The sequence below is a fragment of the Papio anubis genome, chromosome 1, assembly GCF_008728515.1.
Source record: "Papio anubis isolate 15944 chromosome 1, Panubis1.0, whole genome shotgun sequence".
In the NCBI taxonomy this organism is placed as follows: Eukaryota; Metazoa; Chordata; class Mammalia; order Primates; family Cercopithecidae; genus Papio; species Papio anubis.
In genome coordinates, this window is record NC_044976.1 from 72,471,142 (window position 1) to 72,496,083 (window position 24,942).

At 33.4% G+C, this 24,942-nt stretch overlaps 1 protein-coding gene across 1 annotated transcript in view; it reads right to left on the reverse strand.

The window, feature by feature from the left end:
• LRRIQ3 (leucine rich repeats and IQ motif containing 3) overlaps positions 1-24,942 on the reverse strand; it is a 168,025-nt gene that overhangs the window by 83,887 nt on the left and 59,196 nt on the right. Inside the window, exon 5 of the mRNA XM_003892066.5 lies at positions 2,378-2,534. Within this exon, the coding sequence (XP_003892115.2) occupies positions 2,378-2,534 (157 nt within the window). The remainder of the gene's footprint in view (positions 1-2,377; positions 2,535-24,942) is intronic.

A 24,942-nucleotide genomic window follows, 5' to 3' on the forward strand; every position in this document is an offset into this window, starting at 1 on the left:
TATCTCATTTACAGTTAGTTATTGCTCTATAAACACTGGATGTTTATTTGAACCTCTAGTTTTGCATCGTGGTATTTCCTAAGTGAATGTAGCTTGAACTTACTCCTCTGGCTCTTTGCACTTTAGGTTTCCATAGTTACGGGGAAATGTTAAATCCTTTAGATCAAGCACATTTTATCCCCAAACAGGAGAAGATTCAGATACTGATTACTTCATCTAATTACTGAACCTTGAATTCTATTCTTGGCTAATCCTTTGTATTGCTTTGCTCATGGCATGTTTTGTTGTTGCTATTGTTTTGTCTTGTTTTCTATGAACTCTCAGTATTAAATGTACATGTTTTCTCACCCCCACCCCTTTCCCTACTCCTTAACCCTTTCACTGTTCCTTTAGATTTATCAATTATCACTATAGTTTCTTACAAACCAAACTCCAAGGCACAAGAAATCAAGTAGCTCACTTAGTCAATATATTATTCTTTTATTATTTTTACCACTCAAAATAATAAAAGATAAAAGAATAATAAGTGAATAAAAATAATGCATAATGAATAAAATAATAATACGTAATTATCATATAAATAATAAAATAAGAATAATGAAAGATAATAATAAAAGAATAATATATTAACTAAGTGAGCTGAAGAGGAAACTACAAATGAAGGCAGCAGAAGATTGAAGGACAATTTTATACAAAGAAAGTATTCATCAAAAAATAAAATTTACAATTAAAATAATTTTAATTACTTTAAGAAATTGAGATGAAGACAACTTCTATATTAATATTCTATTAATGGTGGTAATAAACGATAAAAATGCATAAGACAATGTACATATTTATCAACTATGAAAAAATAGTTCTTAAAAAGTAACATAATGATACAGTTAGCACAATTATTAAAAATACAAGGGAGATTTCAAACATTCTTTATGATAAATTTATCTGGAAAAAACTTCGTAATATTCAAAATACTTGCAAATCCCTAACAATGGTACATTTTATATAACTTTACACATACTAAAAAATCTTTGGAAAATGAGTATTTTATTTGATTTCATGCACATATATATTCGCTTGCCACAATACAATATATATACATAATATATATTTATACACACATACATTGGTTGTCAATATATTCAAATTAGTTATAATTACACAACAAACTGGTTATCAATATACTGATATCATACTCTCTAATCATACTCTGAAATCATACTCTGTATAAAGCATATAGAAAAGCAGGTGGTATGCTCTGAAATCCAGTGATTTTATATTCTACACAGAGGGTTGAAACATACTTCAGATGAACTTTATAATTTCATAATGCACACTATCATCTGGAGCAAATTAATACTGTTGGCACTGAGTGCTGATGAGGGACAAGTTTTGAGTAGAACACATTTGCCTTTTGTATCCTATGTTTTTATTCAATGAATAACTTTCACACGATTTAAGGAGTTGAGGACATTCCTATGCTATATCTGGAACATAGGTCTTCAGTTGCATTGAAATAAGACTAATGACAGTCTGGACCTTTTGCATTCCCTTATAACAATGCCAATGTAATAGAAATATTTATAGCTCAGGCTACTCAAGCAGAGAGCCACAAATGAAGGAGCTTATCACAAACCAAGTGCTTTAGAAATTATAATGTTCACTCCAGTTAATACTACTATAATGCTAACTATTCACTTCTATCATTAATTAGTGTCCAAATCAAAACAAAATTATAAAGATAAAAAAACACAAATTCTGGAGTCAGAAGACCTGGAGTCCAATCCTACCTATCAATTGTGTAGCTTTTGGTAAGTTAATTAACCTCTATGTCTCTTAGTTTTCATATTGCTCAAAATGAGATAAAAATATCTATCTATGGTGCTACAGAGAATAAGTTACATACCACTTGCAAAATGTCTAGCACAGTGTCTGGGATATAGTAGGCATTCAACCAACATAAATAAATTTCTTTCTATTTCTACTGTGTCCTCAAAGCAATTCATAATATAGCACAAAACAACGAAGGAATGTTGTATTATACAGAGTTAGCACTCTTTAATAAAGTAAATATTTATGTTTTCAATCACTGAGAAGTGGTTTTTACATTACTATTACTACTTGTAAAAATGAAATAAAAAATTATATATTTAAAGCATAAATTATTAAATGGTTGTGTATACTATTAATGCACCATAAAAATATATTTGTATTACATTACTATATGACCTTTTTCAATCAAAAAATATAAAGCAGGATATTAATAATATAATGAAGGAAATTTAATAGACTGAAGAAATAATAGTGCTACCGAAATTGCAAACTTTAATATCTTAAATAAAAACATTTCAAAGAAAAATAATACACTAATTATACTTACATGTTTCCAATATGCAAGCTTTCCTTTTATATTAGTTTCAGGTTTGAAAAAGAGATCCTTAAGGAGCTTATCTTCATATCCTTTGGTTATGTAAATCCATTTTGTTTCATATCCTCTAATAATTTTTTCCCGATGTTTTTTATGCAAAAACACAGGGCTGAATATAAGGAAAGCGGAAAACTGCTTGTTAGTTTGGTGTCATTAAAAAATGTGATAATCAGTCATGAGTTCACTTACATCTTAGAAAACATGGTGGTAGGCCGGGCGCGGTGGCTCAAGCCTGTAATCCCAGCACTTTGGGAGGCCGAGATGGGCGGATCACGAGGTCAGGAGATCGAGACCATCCTGGCTAACACGGTGAAACCCCGTCTCTACTAAGAAATACAAAAAACTAGCCGGGCGAGGTGGCGGGCGCCTGTAGTCCCAGCTACACGGGAGGCTGAGGCCGGAGAATGGCGTGAACCCGGGAGGCGGAGCTTGCAGTGAGCTGAGATCCGGCCACTGCACTCCAGCCTGGGCGACAGCGCGAGACTCCGTCTCAAAAAAAAAAAAAAAAAAAAGAAAACATGGTGGTAAATTGAATGTAATAATATATTTATTTTCATCGTATTGTTATATAATGCTACTTAGTAACTAAGGTTTAGCCATCAGCAATCATCAGAGGATAAATGAATGCTGAGAATTTTGTCTGATATGAATCTAGAAACAATTCTGTACTTACATCTGGCCAAGCATTTTAATAAATAATGGGAAGAAGAACATGTCTAAATTATCTATAGAAAAATAAGGTAAGCAGTGTGAAGTGTTTCTTTTTTATTTTCCAACCTAGTGAAGAAGGAACTTTTAAAATGAGGTTAAGAGTTATTACTATGCCACAAAAATTATATTTGTACTTCATTACAAACTAGGAAATATGCTCTAGAGCAGTATGTCCAACATAATATAAGTCAAAAATAATTTTAAGTTTTTCATTAGACACACTAAGAAAAAGTTTTAAAAACAGGTGAGTTTAATTTTAATACTATGCTTTATTTAACCCAATAGATCAAAAATATTACCCAATAAATGGCATCTACAAGCTGACATCATACTCAATGGTCAAAAACTACATGTTTTCCCTCTAAGATTAAAAACAAGGAAAGGATGTAATCTTTCATTAAACCTACTTAATATTGTACTACAATGCCTACTGGTCTAAGAAGGCAATAAAAAGAAAACCATAGGCCAATCTCACCTTTGAACACAGGCACAAAAATTCTAAATATTATTGAAAAGAATCTAATGAAGTAAGCAAAGAATAATAACACTATGATCATGTGTTATAAAACTCACTACATCAACAAATTAGTAGAGGGAAAAAAGTGTGATTATATAAGTAGATACAGGAAAGGCATTGGATAAAATTTAGCAGCCTATCTTTACAGAAAAATCTTTGTAAAACAGGATCCAAAGAAACCACATCAATATCATGGAGGTGATTTACCAAAAATCAGCAACATCCATTCTGTTTGATAAAATAATTGTTTGGAGTAAAATGATGAATGAGGTAGATGGTTACCATTATTACCATTATTACTCAATAGGAGAAATAAAACAAATTAACTGAGGAAAGCAATATTCTCGCTTCTAAGATGTTTTAAGTGGACTCCACCTATTTACTCCTTCATTCAAAATATTTGTATTAATGACATACAAAGTAGTTAGGATAAAATATACTAAGATAATAAAATTTATAATATTTTAAATAAGGCCATTTACTTTCTCATGCTGACCAGTCTAGGTGAGTAGAGTAGCCCTGCTCCATAAAGTCATTCGATTTTATTTTACCATATCCAAAATCACTGCCATCAGCTACACGATGAATGCATTCTAGCCCACGGAATAAGGAAACGTGGAAACAAAGAGGCAACAATAACAATTTAAGCACATAAAATCAAAGTTGTACTCATTACTTCTGCTCACTTTCCAATGTAACAACAACAAAAAAGTTGTAGTCTGATGAATATACTTAGCCACAAGTGAGAGTGTGAATACAATCTCTACTTTTCAGTCAATTGCCAAAAGAAAAGAAAAGAATGGATGTTAAAGGGAAAAGTGTCTTCCGCAAATGCTCAATATGTGCCTTGTGAAGAGAAAAAAGTCTCTAACATGATGAAGCTTATATTCTCTACTATGTAGAGATAGATAGTATGGAAATAAAACACAAAATATATAATAAGTAAACTGCTTTATACTTAGGCTGGTCTGGGATAATATTGCTAAGAAGAGACAAGACACAAGGGGCACCAAAGAAAAAGAACATTCCAGTCAGAGCAAATATCAAGTGCAAAGAACCAGACAGAAGTATGCTTCATGAGACGAGACCACATTTGGCATGTCTGAAAAACAGAAAGAAGGTCACTGAGATGGAAAGTCATTGCAGAGCTTTGAGCAGAAGAGTGGCTTTGAAAAGGATCAAGTTGGGGAGATGACTTCTGGAATAGAGATGTGAGAAATTCTGTGGAATCTCTTCCCAGTGAAACAATATCTGGTGGGAATTTTTTTTTAAGTTAAATATCTCTGGAAATTGTCCAAAGGGCATACAGTAAAATAAACATCTATTCAAGAAAATCTATTACATCTCAGTATTAACAGTGAATCTTTGACATTTAAACCACAATTTTCTCTCGTTTCCTCCCTTCCTCCTTCGACCCCAGTTCAATATGACAGAAGTTCTACCCTGAATAAGTACAGCCGAGAACATAGGATCCCTCTCCCACTGGGTCCTAGTTGAGCACTACGGTATTTTCACAAGAAATGCATTAATTTATCTCGCATCCCAAGCCTACCTACATGTTTCAGAGGTTATTATGTCAGGAAAGAATAGTTGAGAGGTCTGGGGCTTTCTTCATCCCTCCAGCTCCCACTGATAGGCAGAAGTTCTAATCAAGGTGCAACAGGCAGAGAATACTGGAGCCCTGGTAGCTCTTATTCCAGATCACTTATAAGATAGCGATTCTGTGCCAGGTGAGGCAAGCTGAGAAGACAAGAGACTGCTGTCACAGCTGAGCATTCTACTTGTGAATGTCACTCTGAAAAAAGTGAACCACTGCCTCCTCCCTCTGATCCAGGACAGTGGCACAGTGATTTTGCCCAAAGATAAATGTAGCCCATATGAACATAGAATCTGAAGTGCTCCCCTCATCCCCTCAAACTGAACTGACTTTATGAAACAGAGTATGGAGAATTTCAAATCTAAAGGCACTGTTAAAAACAGTGGAGATTATGGTGTTAAGCAATTAAGAGAAGGATGGTAGTTCCATGAGACTAAAAAGGTAAACTGAAGATCAGGTTGAAATTTTCCAGAGAGAAACAAGAAAAGAGCTAAGAAGAGTACTGGGATTAGACCAAACAGCAAAAACTGGTCTCAAAGATTCCCCTGGAAAGGGCCTCAACATAAAATGAATCAGACTGTTAATTTATGTTCCACAGCATTGTTAAAGACAATAGAGCAATCAACCGGCAATTAGTAAAGGTTGACAGTGAGTTTGATACTAAAACAGTTCAGAAGACTTAACAGGGAAATCAGAGAAGACAGTCAAAGAGAGCCCTGCTTATACCACTGTCCTCCCAAGAGCAACTATAGCTGGCCAAACAGCTGACTATAGCTGGGGCAAGCTCTGAGGAGCAATATCAGAGGCTGCACAATGCAGGGAAAATAGACTTCACTAAAATAGTCCAGACAAGTTATTAAACAAATAAACAAATCACAAGAAACTCTGGGTGGGGCTACAGTATCCCAGATTATTATGATATAGTACCTAAAATGTCTAATTTTAAACAAAATGTTATTAGACAAAGAAACACAAAAATGTAAACTATATACAAAATAGGGCAGACAACAGAAGCCAACATATAAAGGACCCAGACAACAGACAAAACAAACAAAGACTTCAAAGCAGGTATTATAAATATGTTGAAAGAAAATCAAGCTTAAGTAAGTAAATACTCTTAAAAGAAATCAAATACATTTAAAGGCATGATAACAATGCCTTTTCAAATAAAGACTATCAATAAAGACATAAAAATAATTTTACAAAAACAAAAATTTTGCAACTAAGAAGTACAATAACTGAAACAAAAAATTTTACTCCAGTGGCTCAACAGATTATGCAATCTGAAAAACAGAAATAAAATGAAGACAAGTGAGCAGACTCACAAAAAGTTGAGGGATAGGATTGAGTCCACCAGTACAAATAATGGGAGTACAAGAAAATAAGAGAGACAGAGAGAAAAAGGCGGAAAATAAATAAGAGAATAATGGCTAAAAATTCTATAACTTGATTTTGAAAAATTAATCTACACATCCAAGAAGTCCAATGAACATAAAGAGGTCCACATCCAGACACATCATAGTAAAACTATTGAAATCTAAAGACAGAGAAAATCTCGAAAATGTTTTCTTGAAATCAAGAAAAATGATGAGTCACATCCAAAGGAACCCCAATAAAATTAACTATGGCTCTCTTATGAGAAACAATGGAAGCCAGAAGGCAACAGTATGACATTGTCGAAGTTCTGAAAGAAGAAAAAGAAGAAACTCAATCAACAATCTTAAATCCAGAAAATATGATCTTTCAAAACTGAAGGTGAAATAACAATGTTTCCAGATCAATACAAGCTAAAATAATTTACTTCTAGCAGCATGCCTTGTAAGAGCTACTAAAGGAAGTTCTATTTAGGCTGAAGGCAAGAGACCTCCATGTTTTTTAAGATAAAAAAAGCAGAGTGCTGACAAAGGTAATTAAGTAATTATTAATCGGTATAAATGCATATTTTTTCTCTTAACTAATTGGAAAATTAATTATATAAACATATATATACACACATAAACCCCCCTCCCTTTATCTCTCTCTATATACACACACAATTATATATATAATTATATGATTTTGTGTGTATATTGTTACACATATATACATACATATATTGTTATATATATACACATATATAATTGTATTGTTGGATCTATAATATATAGAAATATATCTGACAATAAAGGCGCAAGGAGGCAGGTGAAAGCAAAGTTGGAATAGTGAAACAACCCCAAACGGTACCTCAAATTCATAAAAATGAAGAGAGCTAAAAATGATAAATAGAAATATTAATATAACAAACTCTATGAATATATCTATTCATCTTTTAGTTTCTTTAAAAAGTTTACAGTTTTATAATGTAATAATTATAGTCACAAACTGTTGGATTTGTAACATGTATAGATGTAATATGTCTAATTTAATAGTACAAAAACTGGGGAAAGAGAATAATGCTATATGGAAGTAACGTTTCCATATCTCACTAGACTTGTTAGTATAAATATGAAGTAGACATGATAAGTTAAAGTGTATATTGTAAGGCCTAATAAAAGCACCAAGATCATGCTTGTAATCGTAGCACTTTGGGAGGCTGAGTCGGGTGGATCAAAAGGTTAGGAGATCGAGACCATCCTGGCTAACATGGTGAAACCCCATCTCTACTACAAATACAAAAAATTAGCCAGGTGTGGTGGCAGGCACCTATAGTCCCAGCGACTCAGGAAGCTGAGGCAGGAGAATGGCATGAACCCAGGAGGCGGAGCTTTTAAGTGAGCAGAGATGGAGCCACTGCACTCTAGCCTAGGTGACAGAGCGAGACTCCGTCTTAAAAAAAAAAAAAAAGCACCAAGAAAATCACTAAAAACATACAGAAAATCACTAAAAACATACAGAAAATCACTAAAAACATAAAAAATCAATAAAGAAATGTACATGTTAAACTATAAAATAATCACTAACAACAAAAGCTATAAAGGAAGAGAGGCACAAAAATAATATAAGACATATATGTGAATAATGTAGGATTTAAGTTTATTTTAAAATAAATTTCCCTTATATTCTTAATATTTTATATAATTATATAATTAATTTTACATGGCTCCTATTTTAAATATAATCTTTAATTTTATTTTCATTTTCTTTCTAAAGCATACTATCTTATCTAATGATTTATTTTTTTATAATGTCTAATAGAAAGTAAACCCATAGAATTGAAGCGGTACAAATCATTTCCACAACCTATAGATGTTAAAACCTAATTTTTATCTCAGCAGAAGTATTTATTCACTTTCAGGAATTGCTCAAGCATTCGCTCAGTCAAAAAGCACTGTTCTAGACTCTAGGGACCTATTGATTAAAAATTCAAAGTCTAATGATATTTATATTAGAAAAACAAAAAATGGAAGATTATTTTTCTCTTATTATAATGAATTGTGAGGACAAAAATTTAAATTTAACTTTTAACGACATCAGTTATTTAATCTCAACATTTCTTTAATATTTCCATCTCATCTTAGTTTTACTGGAGACTCCCTAATGACATTCTAACTTAGGAAGTGGCTTCTTAATGAACTACTGGCTGGAGGAATTCAGGAATTATCTGGTTGCCTTAGCAATTAAAAGTCTCATTACAAAATAGAAAATAACTAAAGAGTTCAAAATAAAATAGAGTGTTTGTAAAACTTTACTTTGCCTTCAATAAGTAAGTGGCTTCATCAATCCATTAAGGTCCTGGTTGGATAGTGTGAGACAGTCTAGATCTCAAGATCAAGGTAACCTAGACAGGAGAAGAGAGGGGTCTTGGATCTTTCATGAAAGAACTCAGATTTACTCTAATTTTCCAAGAATAAAGGCAAAAAAACCAGGAGAATTTTAAAGTTATGGTATATATTACAGTTTAGCTTCAGGGTTATGAATCTAGTGAATTCACAAGCAAATTTTATTTGAATATGCACGCATGGACTGTACTAGGTAAAATACCCATAGCTTTCTTCAGATCCCCAAAGGAATCTGAACCCTCCCCGCAAAAAAGTCGAACGTTGGAACAGTTGTTGAAACAACTAAGAATGTTCTAAAAGAGAAGAAAAACAAGACTTGATGAGAAAGACCAAATATTAAACACTTAAAATGCATAATGTAAAATAGAAAATCAATACAGAGAACTAAAACAATATAAATCAGGACATTATTCAATTAAAAATAAGTGCAAAATATACATTCTAACTTTCTTTTTAAAAATCAAAATATATTGATTTTAAAAACCTAAAAACAAAAAACCCCACTACAGTTTAAAACAATAAAACAGAAGAAGTCTCCAATATGGAAGTTTTTCCAAAACAGAGTACCCAGTATTTGAGAAATGTGTTAGTACAGAGAGAATACCAAAAGAATAAAAAATAAAAATCCATACACTGTCCTATACCTGGAGCTCTTGCCCTTGCCCACTGAAATTAAGGTAATAGAGTTTCACTATGTTCTTTTGTAACTTTGGAAATACGAGGTCAGGTATTCAAGCCACTATCATGGCTTGAAATTTGAAGACTAGAAAGCCAATATAAGGGTCTATTAACAATTCTCTGAAATGACAACATACAGGCAATCAGATATAATGCTCCCCCCTACACTGAACCTGTCAAAGGGTGAGATAATAACTTCAGCAATTTCAGAAAAAAAATTGAGATTTCTTTCTATGGTATTAAATAACAAACAATTAGATTAATTATTATTTTACAATTCAATACATAGGGATTATTAACTTAAAAATATTAGATAATTTTTAAGTTTTCCTCAAAGTTTGTTGCTAATTACCTAGGTTTAGTAGAAAAATACAAGGTAGTGAGTATCAAAATATAAAGGAAATGTTGATCACAGTAATTTTTAAATGAGAAAGAAGATACATATGCTTAGAATGTTTTAAAAGTATCTACAAAATGCTATCTGCAAAGAGCTCTAAATTTACATATTAATGAAAAAATTTAAGCCATTATGTAAGTATTAAGGTTTTACGGTAATAGGTAATATACCATTAATAAGGTATAAATTGCAGAAGCATGAGGAGTAAAACTTATAAAGACCCATAATTCAAATGATTATTAATTTAAAAGAGTAAGTCTGCCCTGTTATGTACTTAGTCTTCAGCTCTATTTGTCCTAAAGAGGAAATGATTCATTATAATGTAGTGCCACCTTTTAGTTCTTTTCTACTGTAAAACAAAGAAAGGTATATTAAATTATTTAAAAAGAATCATCACAATAATCATCACAATCAGTAAAGGAAAAGTCACTATCATCTTCAGAACCTTTGTAAATCAAAATATTTTAAATAGAAGTTATCCAGAACTGATGATAAAAGGTGATTTTCCAGGTAACTTTGGCAGTGGTTGAAAGTAAAAATATAGATAGATGGAAAAAGTGTGTATGTTTTATCACAATTGAAAATATTAACTTGCAACATAGCCTTTAAGAGCTACCTTCAACCACCTTCACTCCTGTCGCTCATTTCACTGAAGACTTGACTTAATGACAAGAGTCTCATGTAAAAAGTATGAAGAAAAGATAAGAAAAGTATGAAGAAAAGATAAGGCCTTATCTTATTATTTGTATTAACAGTAGTACTATTATTAGCAGAAATAATAGAAAAGCAAATATTGTCTTGATAATATTAATAACATAACAGCTGGGTGAGGTGCTTCATGCCCGTAATCCCAGCACTTTGGGAGGCCAAGGTGGGCAAATCACTTGAGGTCAGGAGCTCCAGGCCAGCCTGGCCAACATGGTGAAACCCTGTCTCTAGTAATACTACAAAAATTGGCCAGGTGTGATGACACGCACCTGTAATCCCAGCTACTCGGGAGGCTGAGGCAGGAGAATCACTTAAACTCAGGAGGCAGAGGTTGCAGTGAGCTGAGATCACACCACTGCACTCCAGTCTGGGTGACAGAGCAAGACTATCTCAAAATAATAATAATAATACACCATATAACTAGCAATTACTAGTATCAGTAATACAATAATAAAAATATAATTCTATATGTCCATTGACTTGGCAAATCAAATTCTAGAAACTGTTTATAAAGACATTATAATGGATATATATACATATGTAAATTTACAGGGTTTGGTCCCTGTCATTTTATAATTTAGGGAAAACAGAAACCACAATAATGGCCACCGAGAAGGGAGAATTTACCTAAATAAAACATAACCATTCAGAAGAATACATTTAGCTATTCTTTTTTTTTTTTTTTTTTTTTTTTTTTAACAGTCTCGCTCTGTCGCCCAGGCTGGAGTGCAGTGGCGGGAACTCGGTTCACTGCAAGCTCCGCCTCCCGGGTTCATGCCAGTCTCCTGTCTCAGCCTCGGGAGTAACTGGGACTACAGGCGCCCGCCACAACGCCCGACTAATTTTTGTATTTTTTCGTAGAGAGGGAGTTTCACCATGTTAGCCAGGATGGTCTCAATCTCCTGAGCTCGTGATGCGCCCGCCTTGGCTTCCCAAAGTGCTAGGATTACAGAAGTAAGCCACTGCGCCCGACCAGCTATTAAAAATTCTTGTGGAATAATACCTAATACTATAGAAAATGGAAACAACCCTATTAGAAAATAGCAGGCATAACATATCCTTTTTTGTAAAATAAAAATACACCCACATGTATATGTCACATTTTAAAAATTGTATACACACACATACAATTATCAATCATTACTACACTCTTGCTTTTACAGACCATTGCACAGGCACCTACCCACACATTTGGTTCCACATTTTTCCCTTGTTCAAATGGACATAAACTTTTGCCCTTGTTTTGTGCAAACAAAGAAGTTTGTTAAATGTATTTTTTTGTAACTTGCTTTTCTCACTTAATACATTGCTGAAATCGCTCAAATTAAATTTTAGAATTAATTCACTTTTTAACAACTGCATAATATTTTATACTGTGTTTGTATCCAGTTTTCAACAAAGGAACACGTAAGTTTTTCAAGAGTTTTGCCACTACAAATAAGACAATCTCTCTCTTGCTCTCTTTCTCTGTCTCTTCCTAGCCTTCTCCCCTACCCCACCATCTCCCACACACACATTTTATTTTTGTAGTATAAATTTCAAGAATTGTTATTGCTGGCGTAAGAATGTATTAGTCAGGATTCTCTCAAAAAATAGAACCAGTAGAAAGTATATATATATAGCGAGAGAGATTTATTTTAAGGAATTGGCTCACACAATTGTGGAAGCTGGCAAGTTTGAAATCTGTAGGGCAGGTCTGCAGAGGAAAGTTGATGTTGCCATCTCAAGTCCAAATCTGCAGTCTGAAAATTCAGGCAGGGTTTCTATGTCACAGTCTTGAGGCAGAAATGCTTCTCCAGGAAATCTTCGTCTTTGTATTTGAGATCTTTAATTGATTAGATGTGGCTCACCCACATTATGGAGGGTAATATGCTTCACTCAAAGTCTACAAATTTAAATGTTAATCACATCTAAAATTCTACCTTTATAACATCTGGACAGGTGTTTGACCAAGTAACTGAGCACCGTAGCCTAGCCATGTTGACACATAAAATTAAACATTACAAATAGTATAACACTTTAAAAATTAATTTTAGTAAAGAATTGCCATTTTATTTTTTAAAATAGTGGTGGCAATTCTCACCAGTAATATAATTCCCCTTCTCTTAAATCCTTATAAGAACTATTATCCCACTTTAATTTTTTTTTATTATTAGGGAAATATATTTCATTGCTGATATAATTTGCATATCTTGAATATTAATGAGGTTAAAGATCTTTTGATATGCTGGTTGGTAGTTTATATTTCTTCTTCGGTAAGTTGTCTATTCACATCCTTTATCCATTTTTTTGACTCATTTTTTTTTCAAGTACTTTATATACAAGCTATTTATATGTGAACATTTTCTGATTTGTATAGACAGATTCTTGAGAAAGTAGTTAAATACATTTTTTCCACATATAGGCCACTTACAAATGGTCTCCCCCACAACAAGGTTAAAAAATATTTCATTTAATTATCTTCTAAAGTCCTATATGTAATGTTTTAACTCATCTGAAATATATTTTTGTTTATGGTGTACAGTAAGAAAACAAATCTTTTGTTTAGAAAAATAAACAATTCCAATTATATGGTCAATTTTGGAGTAAGTACGATGTGGTGCTGAGAAGAATGTATATTCTGTTGATTTGGGGTGGAGAGTTCTATAGATGTCTATTAGGTCTGCTTGCTGCAGAGATGAGTTCAATTCCTGGACATCCTTGTTAACTTTCTGTCTCGTTGATCTCAGCAAATGTACAAGAACAGAAATTATAACAAACTGTCTCTCAGACCACAGTGCAATCAAACTAGAACTCAGGACTAAGAAACTCAATCAAAACCGCTCAACTACATGGAAACTGAACAACCTGCTCCTGAATGACTACTGGGTACATAACGAAATGAAGGCAGAAATAAAGATGTTCTTTGAAACCAATGAGAACAAAGATACAACATACCAGAATCTCTGGGACACATTTAAAGCAGTGTGCAGAGGGAAATTTATAGCACTAAATGCCCACAAGAGAAAGCAGGAAAGATCAAAAATTGACACTCTAACATCGCAATTAAAAGAACTAGAGAAGCAAGAGCAAACACATTCCAAAGCTAGCAGAAGGCAAGAAATAACTAAGATCAGAGCAGAACTGAAGGAGATAGAGACACAAAAAACCCTCCAAAAAATCAATGAATCCAGGAGTTGGTTTTTTGAAAAGATCAACAAAATTGACAGACCACTAGCAAGACTAATAAAGAAGAAAAGAGAGAAGAATCAAATCGACGCAATTAAAAATGATAAAGGGGATATCACCACCGACCCCACAGAAATACAAACTACCATCAGAGAATACTATAAACACCTCTACGCAAATAAACTGGAAAACCTAGAAGAAATGGATAATTTCCTGGACACTTACACTCTTCCAAGACTAAACCAGGAAGAAGTTGAATCCCTGAATAGACCAATAGTAGGCTCTGAAATTGAGGCAATAATTAATAGCCTACCAACCAAAAAAAGTCCAGGACCAGATGGATTCACAGCTGAATTCTACCAGAGGTATAAGGAGGAGTTGGTACCATTCCTTCTGAAACTATTCCAATCAATAGAAAAAGAGGGAATCCTCCCTAACTCATTCTATGAGGCCAACATCATCCTGATACCAAAGCCTGGCAGAGACACAACAAAAAAAAGAGAATTTTAGACCAATATCCCTGATGAACATCGATGCAAAAATCCTCAATAAAATACTGGCAAACCGGATTCAACAACACATCAAAAAGCTTATCCACCATGATCAAGTGGGCTTCATCCCTGGGATGCAAGGCTGGTTCAACATTCGCAAATCAATAAACATAATCCAGCATATAAACAGAACCAAAGACAAGAACCACATGATTATCTCAATAGATGCAGAAAAGGCTTTTGACAAAATTCAACAGCCCTTCATGCTAAAAACGCTCAATAAATTCGGTATTGATGGAACGTACCTCAAAATAATAAGAGCTATTTATGACAAACCCACAGCCAATATCATATTGAATGGGCAAAAACTGGAAAAATTCCCTTTGAACACTGGCACAAGACAGGGATGCCCTCTCTCACCACTCCTATTCAACATAGTGTTGGAAGTTCTGGCTAGGGCAATTAGGCAAGAGAAAGAAATCAGGGGTATTCAGTTAGGAAAAGAAGAAGTCAAATTGTCCCTGTTTGCAGATGACATGATTGTATATTTAGAAAACCCCATTGTCTCAGCCCAAAATCTCCTTAAGCTGATAAGCAACTTCAGCAAAGTCTCAGGATACAAAATTAATGTGCAAAAATCACAAGCATTCTTATACACCAATAACAGACAAACACAGAGCCAAATCATGAATGAACTTCCATTCACAATTGCTTCAAAGAGAATCAAATACCTAGGAATCCAACTTACAAGGGATGTAAAGGACCTCTTCAAGGAGAACTACAAACCACTGCTCAGTGAAATAAAAGAGGACACAAACAAATGGAAGAACATACCATGCTCATGGATAGGAAGAATCAATATCGTGAAAATGGCCATACTGCCCAAGGTAATTTATAAATTCAATGCCATCCCCATCAAGCTACCAATGAGTTTCTTCACAGAATTGGAAAAAACTGCTTTAAAGTTCATATGGAACCAAAAAAGAGCCCGCATCTCCAAGGCAATCCTAAGTCAAAAGAACAAAGCTGGAGGCATCACGCTACCTGACTTCAAACTATACTACAAGGCTACAGTAACCAAAACAGCATGGTACTGGTACCAAAACAGAGATATAGACCAATGGAACAGAACAGAGTCCTCAGAAATAATACCACACATCTACAGCCATCTGATCTTTGACAAACCTGAGAAAAACAAGAAATGGGGAAAGGATTCCCTTTTTAATAAATGGTGCTGGGAAAATTGGCTAGCCATAAGTAGAAAGCTGAAACTGGATCCTTTCCTTACTCCTTATACGAAAATTAATTCAAGATGGATTAGAGACTTAAATGTTAGACCTAATACCATAAAAATCCTAGAGGAAAACCTAGGTAGTACCATTCAGGACATAGGCATGGGCAAAGACTTCATGTCTAAAACACCAAAAGCAACGGCAGCAAAAGCTAAAATTGACAAATGGGATCTAATTAAACTAAAGAGCTTCTGCACAGCAAAAGAAACTACCATCAGAGTGAACAGGCAACCTACAGAATGGGAGAAAATTTTTGCAATCTACTCATCTGACAAAGGGCTAATATCCAGAACCTACAAAGAACTCAAACAAATTTACAAGAAAAAAACAAACAACCCCATCAAAAAGTGGGCAAAGGATATGAATAGACATTTCTCAAAAGAAGACATTCATACAGCCAACAAACACATGAAAAAATGCTCATCATCACTGGCCATCAGAGAAATGCAAATCAAAACCACAATGAGATACCATCTCACACCAGTTAGAATGGCGATCATTAAAAAGTCAGGAAACAACAGGTGCTGGAGAGGATGTGGAGAAATAGGAACACTTTTACACTGTTGGTGGGATTGTAAACTAGTTCAACCATTATGGAAAACAGTATGGCGATTCCTCAAGGATCTAGAACTAGATGTACCATATGACCCAGCCATCCCATTACTGGGGATATACCCAAAGGATTATAAATTATGCTGCTATAAAGACACATGCACACGTATGTTTATTGCGGCACTATTCACAATAGCAAAGACTTGGAATCAACCCAAATGTCCATCAGTGACAGATTGGATTAAGAAAATGTGGCACATATACACCATGGAATACTATGCAGCCATAAAAAAGGATGAGTTTGCGTCCTTTGTAGGGACATGGATGCAGCTGGAAACCATCATTCTTAGCAAACTATCACAAGAACAGAAAACCAAACACCGCATGTTCTCACTCATAGGTGGGAACTGAACAACGAGATCACTTGGACTCAGGAAGGGGAACATCACACACCGGGGCCTATCATGGGGCGGGGGGAGGGGGGAGGGATTGCATTGGGAGTTATACCTGATGTAAATGACGAGTTGATGGGTGCAGCAGACTAACATGGCACAAGTATACATATGTAACAAACCTGCATGTTATGCACATGTACCCTACAACTTAAAGTATAATAATAATAAATTAATTAAAAAAAAAAAAGAAAAAAAGAAAAATAAACAATTTTACTATTATCAATTATTAAATAAATCATCCTTTCCCCACCAAAAATGATACTCCTATCATACTTTGTGATTCCCTTATATACACAGCTCTTTTTAGGGGCCCTTTTTATTCTGTTCATCTGATTTCTCTATCCCTGTGCCAATACAACCATATATTGATAAAGTGGCCTAAGAGTAATTTTTCATATTTGGAAAGGCATACTTTTTCAGTTGTTTCTTGGATATTATAAAGCATTTAATTTTTTTTCTCAGGAACTTTAAAAGCATATTTCCCAGTATCTCTACAAAAACAAGATTGTAATTGAAATCACTTATTTTTAAATATAAACTTAAAAAGGATGGTTATTTGTATTATACTGAATTCCCACCCAGAAATATGGTATTTATATTTGTTCAGGTTTTATTGTATGATAAAAATTATTTTCTTCACATAGGACCTTTATCCTTTGTATGTTGTTTCTTTCTCTTTTTTTTGAGATGGAGTTCTGGTCTGTCACCAAGCTGGAGTATGGTGGCGTGATCTTGACTCACTGCAACCTCCGCCTTCCGGGTTCAAGCGATTCACCTGCATCAGCCTCCTGAGTAGCTGGAATTACAGGTGCGTGCAACCATGCCCAGCTAATTTTTGTACTTTTAGTAGAGACAGGCTTTCACTATGTTGGCCAAGATGGTCTTGATCTCTTGACCTCATGATCCGCATGCCTCGGCCTCCCAAAGTGCTGAGATTACAGGTGTGAGCCACAGTGCCTGGCTTGTATGTTGTTTCTGAAATATTTTCCAGTTTTATTAACAAGGTGAAATAGAAAATTTTCCATTTATAAACAATTGGAATATTGTTACTATGAAGAAAAAACATCCATTTTTATATATGCATATTTTGTATCCAGCCACCAGCCAAACAAATTTTTAAATTTTACTAATCTCTTTGATTTATCATTCATATCAATACATCATATAATAATATAATTTCTTATTTTCTAAACATGTGACCAGATTTATCTTATCGTGTATGGCCTTAACTGGAAATTCCAAAACAATGTTAAAAATTTTAAATTTTAAAATAAATATAATATTTAATAAATAACTCAGTCTTTTAAAATTATTTTTATTAGAAAGAATGTTAATTTTATTAAATTACTTTTCAGCTATTCAATAACATGATTACATTTTCTCCATTACTTAGTTGTATTAATAAGTTTCCCACTTATTGTCCCTCGATTCCTGGACTAAACTTTACTTGGTCATGATTTATTAAACTTCTCATATATTGCAGAACATTATGATTGATTAACATTTAACATTTGTGTCTACCTGTGTTCCTGATGCTGGGCAGTAACATTTTTATTACCCTATTATGTGTTAGAATTAAAATTATACCAACCTTATAAAATGAATGGGTGTTTTAAAACTTTTCCTATGGCCAAGAATAATTTAAACAATATTATAGTCTTGTTGGTTAAAGATTATGTAGAACTCAGAAATAAAACCACCTGAGAATAGTGCCTTCGTCAATGTTCATTCATTATTTTATTACTTGCTTATTGGTCTAATAGAGTTATTATACTCACCTTTAGTCCATTTTGATGGTTTGTATTTGCTAGACATCATTCTTATTTTGGCAGATAAGTGCCATCCAACCTTTCCATGTCATGGTTAACAAAAAAAATGATATTATTTGTTTATTATTGAAAACAAACCAAGTAACTTGTGGCTGGAAGGGACCTGCCAAAAAGGTGCAGAGGATTATGCCTGCCCTAGGCTTGTGCTGACTGCTGAACCATAACCCCTTATGGGCATGTCTATATGACATAGTAAGCTTGTGAGAAGTTCTTCTCTAGACTTTAATATTTCATAGTTTCATATGCTAGTCATTTATATAATTTTAGTATTATTAGTAATTCTGGTTATAGATCTTCTCATTACTTTTCTAAAATATTTTTCTGGCCTGGGCCTATCTATTTCACTAGTCTTTTGAGAGAATAAGCAGTTAGTTCTCACTCATTTGTGGGGGCTAAAAATTAAAATTAAAAGCATGATTTCCTAACCCTAGTTTTTCTGTTCAACTTCTGTGTTAATTTTCCATTCCAACTTTTATTTATTTATTTTTAAATTTTTAATTTTTGTAGTTACATAGGAGGTGCATATAGTCACAGGGTACATGAGATATTTTGATACAGGCCTATAATGCACATAATAATGTCACTAGGATAAACAGGGTATCCATCACTTCAAGCATTTATCTTTGCTTTGTTTTACAAACAATCCACATATATTATTTTTAGTTATTTTATAATGTACAATAAATTTTTCTTGACTGTAGTCACTCTGGTGTACTATTAAATACTAGATCTTATTCATTACATCTAGCTATATTTTTATACCTATTAACTGTCTCCACTCCACCCACCCTACTACCCTTCCCAGCTTCTGGTAACCATCATTCTATCTCTACATCCATGAATTCAACTGTTTTAATTCTCCACTCCTATAAATGAGTGAGAATAAGCAAAGTTTGTCTTTCTGTGTCTGTCTTGTTTCACTTAACATAATGACTTTCAATTCCAGCCATGTTGTTGCAAATGACAGGATCTCATTCTTTTTTGTGGCTGAATAGTATTTCATTGTGTATATGTACCACATTTTTTTTAATTCATTCATCTGTTGATGGACACTTAGTTTACTTTCAAATCTTGGCTATGGTGAATAGTGCCACAATAAACAAAGAGCACAGATATATCTTCAATAGACTGATTGCCTTTACACTGGGTATGTCCTTAGCAGTGGTAATGTTGGATCATATGGTAGTTTGTATATTTTTGAGGAACATCCAAGCTGTTGTCCATAGTGGTTGTTCTAATCTACATTCCTACCAACAATATCAAATTATACTACAGAGATACATAACCAAAATAACATAGTACTGTCATAAAAACAGACATCTACAGATGTCTCTACATCTGTGCCAGCATTTGTTTTTGCCTGTCTCTTTGATAATAGCCATTTTAACTAGGGTGACATGGTATCTCAATGTAGTTTTGATTTACCTTTCTCTGATGATAAATTATGTTGAGCACCTTTTCATATATGTGTTTTCCATGTATATGTCTTCTTTTGAGAAATGTTCATTCAGAACTTTTGCCCATTTTCTAATCAAATTATTAGATTTTTTTCCTATAGGGTTGTTTGAGCTCCTTATATATTGTGGCTATTAATCCATTGTCACATGGATATTTTGCAAATATATTATCAATTTCTGCAGGTTGTCCCTTCACTTTATTGATTGTTTCCTTTGCTGTGTAGAAGCTCTTTAACTTGATGTGATCCCATTTGTCCATTTTTGCTTTGGTTTCCTGTGCTTGTGGAGTATTTCATCATCAATTAAAATAATTATATAATTTTTGTCCTCCAATTGTATTAATACGATGCACCACATTGATTGATTTATGTATGTTGAACCATCCTTGCATTCCCAGGGTAAATTCCACTTGGTCGTGATGAATGGTCTTTTTAATGTGTTGATTTTGGTGTGCTGTTATTTTGTTGAAGATATTTGCATCAATGTTTATCAGGGATACTGGAATGTAGTTTTCTTTTTTTAGTATCTCTTTTTCTGATTCTTCTATCAGGATAATACTGGTCTTGTAGAATGAGATTGGAAGTATTCCTTACTCGTCTATTTTTGAGAATAGTTTGAATAGGATTAGTGTTAGTTCTTCTTTAAATGTTTAGTAAAACTCATCAGTGAAGCCATCAGGTCCTGAGGTTTTCTTTGCTAGAAGACTTCCTATTACAGCTTTGATCTTACTACTTGCTATTGTTCTGTTCAGGTTTTGGATATTTTCATGGTTCAGTGTTAGTAGATTGTATGTGTCTAAGGATTTATTCATTTCTTCTAGGTTTTCCAATTTATTTGCATATAGTTTCTCATAGTATCATTTAGCAATCTTTTGGATTTCTGTGGTTTTGGTTGTGATGTCTCTACTATCAACTCAGATTTTGCTGATTTGGGTCTTCTCTCTTTTTTTTATTGGATAGTCTGGCTAAAGGTTTGTTGATCATATTTATCTTTTAAACACCAATTTTTCATTTCATTGGTCTTTTGTATTATTCACCTCATTTCAATTTCATTTATTTCTGCTCTGATCTTTATTATGATCTTGTCTTCTAATTTTGGGTTCCATTTGCTTTTGCTTTTCTAGTTCTTTAAGATTCATTGTTAGGTTGTTTATTTAAATATTTTTAATATATCTGATATTGGTGCTTACAGATATAAATTTATCTCTTAGTAGTGCTTTCACTGTATTTTATAATATTTGGTAGGTTCTGCTTCCATTATCATTAGTTTAAAGAAATTTTTAAATTTTCTTCATAATCTGCTCATTGACTCACTGGTCATTCAGGAGCATATTGTTTAATTTCCATGTGTTTGCATAGTTTCCAAAATTCCTCTTGAGGTTGATTTCTAGTTTTACTCCATTGTCATCAGAGGAGACACTTGATATAATTTCCATTATTAAAAAAATATTTTAAGACTTGTTTGTTGCCTAATACATGGTCCATCCCTGAGAATGATCTATGCAGTGTTTTATTGATAGGTAAGATCTTACTTTTGCCATTTTGTTATTCGACATTGAACTTCATCCTCCTGCTTTTTAACTTTTTGTTGCTTCTATTTATATCTTAATATGCTGTCTATGTCTTAAAAAGTTGTTGTAGTTATTATTTTTGAATAGTTATCTTCTAGTTTTTTTTTTTTTTTTTTTTTACTGAAGATATGACTAGTTTAGACACCACATTTGCAATGTTAAAATATTCTGTGTTTTTCTGTACTTACTATTACCACTGAGTTTTATATCATCAGATGATTTCTTATTGCTCATTAACTTCCTTTTCTTTCTGGTTGAAGTATTCCTTTTAGCAGTTCTGGTGGGCAGGTCTGGTATTGATGAAATCCCTCACATTTTGTTTGTATAGGAAATTATATTTTCTTCCTATATGAAGGATATTTATACTGGACTTACTATTCCAGGATACAGCTTCTTTTTTCCTTCAGAACTTTAAATATGTCATGCCACTCTCTCCTGGCCTAAAAGTTTTTCACTGAGAAGTCTGTTGCCAGATATACTGGAGCTCCATGTATGTCAATTGTTTCTTTTCTCTTGCTGCTTTTAGGAATTTTTCTTTATCTTTGACCTTTAGGTGTTTGATTATTAAATACCTTGAGGTTGTCTTCTTTGGGTTAAATCTGCTTGATGTTCTATAGCCTTCTTGTACTTATATATTGACGTTTTTCTGTAGGTTTGGGAAGTTCTCTGTTACTATCTCGTTTTTTGTTTTTTGTTTTATTTTGTTTGTTTTGTCTCTTCTGTGTGTTTTGTGATGGCATGTCGTAAAGCTCACTAATTCTTACTTCTACTTCATTCATTCTGCTGGTAAGAGACTGATTTACTCTTCAGTATGTCAACTGCATTTTTCAACTCCAGAGTTTTTGCTTCACTCTTTTTAATTATTCAATCTTTTTGCTAAATTGATCTCATAGGATTCTGGACTCCATCTCTATGTTATCTTGAATCATTTTGAGTTTCCTCAAGACAGCTATTTTAAATCATCTGTCTGAAAGTTCACATATGTCACTCTCAACAGGATTAGTCTCTGGTTCATTATTTAATTTGTTTGATGAGGTCATGTTTTCCTGGATAGTCTTGATGCTTGTGAATGTTTATGAGTGTCTGGCCATTGAAGAATTGGGTATTTATTGGACTCTTTGCAGTCTGAGGTTATTTGTATATGTGCTTCTTGGGAAGGTTTTTCAGATATTTAAAGGAATTTTGGTGTTGTGATGTAAGTTTTTGATCACTGTAGTCATATATACATGGTGCAAAAGTACTGCTATGGCACAGTAGACTGAGAGCAGATTGCAGTGACATCAGATGGCAACTTCAACTCACAGGAAGAAAACATGAGTAATGGAAATTATAAACATGTACATTAATTTCAAAGAGTCTATAAGTATACATTCCTTCCTCTTAATATCTTTAAAAGCAATAATTATGACACTTTTGTTTGGTTTAAATTACCATATATAGATGTAATATAGAACAACAATAGGGAAAAGGAAGGTAGAGAGATTTAAGTTATACTGGAGCAAAGTTCTATATTTTACTGAAATAAAGGTAGTATTAATTTGAAGTACAGTGTGATAAGATACATATTGTAGTACATAGAGCAACCACTGAGAAAATAACAAAAAATACAGTAAAAGGCAAGAAAGAAATAAAATGGTAAACCAGAAAATACCTGTTTAATATAAAAGAATGTGATAAAGGAGAAATGAGGGAAATACATGTGATATATAAAAACCCAAAAGAAAAATGGTGGATTAAGTCCAGCTATATAAATAATTATTTTAAATGAGAATGGATTAAATATTCCAATTAAAAGACAAATGTTTAGCCGGGCGCGGTGGCTCAAGCCTGTAATCCCAGCACTTTAGGAGGCCGAGACGGGTGGATCACGAGGTCAGGAGATCGAAACCATCCTGGCTAACACGGTGAAACCCCATCTCTACTAAAAAATACACAAAACTAGCCGCTCGGGAGGCTGAGGCAGGAGAATGGCGTAAACCCGGGAGGCAGAGCTTGCAGTGAGCTGAGATCCGGCCACTGCACTCCAGCCAGCCCGGGCCACAGAGCGAGACTCCCTCTCAAAAAAAAAAAAAAAAAAAAAAAAAAGACAAATGTTTTCAGATTAACTTTAAAATAGCAAAACATAAGTTCTAACTACAATCTGTCTACAAAATAAACTTTAAAATTCAGAGATGCGAATCAGCTAAAACTAAAATAATGCAAAAATACCTTAATAAGAGTGACTATAAGAAGCTGGAGTGGCTATACTAATATCAGACAAAATAGACTTTAAGATAAAACATGTTACTGAAACAAAGACAAAAATTTTACAGTGTTGGAAATGTCAATTCATCAGGTACACATAACAATTCTAAATGTGTATGCACCCAACAAAAATTCGACCTAAATATATGATGTAAAAAGTGGCACAATTGAAGGAAGAATTAGACAATTTAAGAGTAAGAGTTGTGGACTTTAATGCCACACTCTAAATAATAGACAGAATGACAACACAATAAATCAACAAACATATAGCAAATTATAGGAACCCTATCAACCAACTTTACTTAACTGATGTTTATGGAACAATTCGCCCAATAATAGAGAATGAAGTTTCTTCTCAATCACATGAAACATTCTCCAGGATATATCTCATAAACAAGGCTATAAATAAGTCAATAAATTTTAAATAATTGAAATCAAAAAAGAATGTTCAGTAATCATGATAAAATTAAATGAGAAATCAACAACAGAAGAAAATTTTGGAAATTCAAATATATCTGCAAATAAATTTATTATTTATAAATAACCATGGGGACAAGAATAAATTGCTAAAGCAATTAAAAATTATTTGAGTTAAATGAAAACACAACATATAAAACATTATGAGATGTAGCTAAAGCAGTGCTTAGATGAAAACAGCTGTAAATGCCTATATCAGAAAATAAGAAATATGTCAAATCAAAATCCAAACTTCCACTTGAAAAATTTGAGGTGGGGTGGCGAAGGAGGGAGGTAAAGGAATACCATAGCAAGCAAGATTGAAGGAATAAAAATGAGAAAGGAAATCAGTGAAATAAAAAACTAGAGAAATAGTAGAGAAAATCAATAAAATCCTTGATTCCTTTAAAATATCAACAAAATAGCAAACCTCTAGGTAAGCTAACTAATTAAAACAAAAGAAGGCATATATTGCTAAAATAAAAAACAGACTACATGTCCCAGCTACTTGGGAGGCTGAGACAAGAAGACTGAGTGAACCTGGGAGGCGGAGCTTGCAGTGAGCATAGATCATCGCGCCACTGGCACTCCAGCCTGGGTGACAGAGGGAGACTCCGTCTCAAAATAAAAAAATAAA